This window comes from Otolemur garnettii, unplaced genomic scaffold (genome assembly GCF_000181295.1).
Source record: "Otolemur garnettii isolate 467f Iridium unplaced genomic scaffold, OtoGar3 scaffold00236, whole genome shotgun sequence".
Taxonomy (NCBI): Eukaryota; Metazoa; Chordata; class Mammalia; order Primates; family Galagidae; genus Otolemur; species Otolemur garnettii.
Window position 1 is genome coordinate 550,516 of NW_003852631.1, and position 970 is coordinate 551,485.

At 40.1% G+C, this 970-nt stretch overlaps 1 protein-coding gene across 1 annotated transcript in view; it reads right to left on the reverse strand.

Annotated features, from left to right (window-relative positions):
- MED12L (mediator complex subunit 12 like) overlaps positions 1-970 on the reverse strand; it is a 322,246-nt gene that overhangs the window by 223,615 nt on the left and 97,661 nt on the right. The window contains exon 12 of the mRNA XM_012812967.1: positions 633-847. Within this exon, the coding sequence (XP_012668421.1) occupies positions 633-847 (215 nt within the window). The remainder of the gene's footprint in view (positions 1-632; positions 848-970) is intronic.

The window sequence follows — 970 nt, forward strand, 5'->3', positions numbered from 1 at the left end:
GGGGGGGGGGGGCTTGAAAATTTCAGTTAAGTATCTGGAGCAATGTCCAAAATATCAAATTTGGCAGGAAATTATAAAGTCAACCTCACAGCAGAAAGCAATTTGTTGAGAAGAACATGTCTGCAACATTTCAGAAATAGAGATTACATTTTTAATTAGCTCAAATGAAAGGAGGATGTGTTAGGACCAACACAGAATTTCCCATTACATAGAAAAGATTAAGTAATAAATGATACACTGGAAAATAATGATTCCTAGAATGAAAAGCCAGCGAGGAATTTAAGGTCAAAACAAACCCACTTTTGAGGCACAACATTAAAGGGAAACTAGAAGCTAGAAACGTAATAGCATTGAAAGCCTATAATTCTAATCTCGCGCAAGATGTTATGGTCTGTCAAATCTTTTCATTACAGCTTTACGGCATCCAAAAGAAAATTCCAGAAGACATAAGCTGCTGTCCAAATATTCTTCCTGTGTGAGCAGAGATAAATAAGCTTCATAGCAAGAGACTACAGAGAAAACCCATCACCCTTCTACCAATTAAATGATCCATCTCAAAGTGGTCCCTCAGCAATTTAGTAGGGGTTTTTTTTTGGGGGGGGGGGGGCGGGATATTATCTCCAGGGCCATACCTCCATTTTCACATCATGGTCCTTTGAATAGTGTTCGTCTGCATTTTCCCCAGCTGGTGATCGAGGCCTAGTGGAGGCGGTGACTGACAAGTCCCCACGAGATATGAGGGTACACATGTACGCGTCGTGGGAGAAGACGTCGTGCCGGATGAACTCGCAAAAGAGCAGCACCAGGTTCACAAATTCCACTTTTTCACATTCACTGTTCGGATCCGCTGTAGAGAAAGAAATTCAAACTAGAATTGCTTGGCCCACTGGAAAAAAAACAATTAGTTACTACTAAGGATTAACAACATTTTACAACTTTTCACAATCCTTTTTTTTTAAAAAGGACAGAA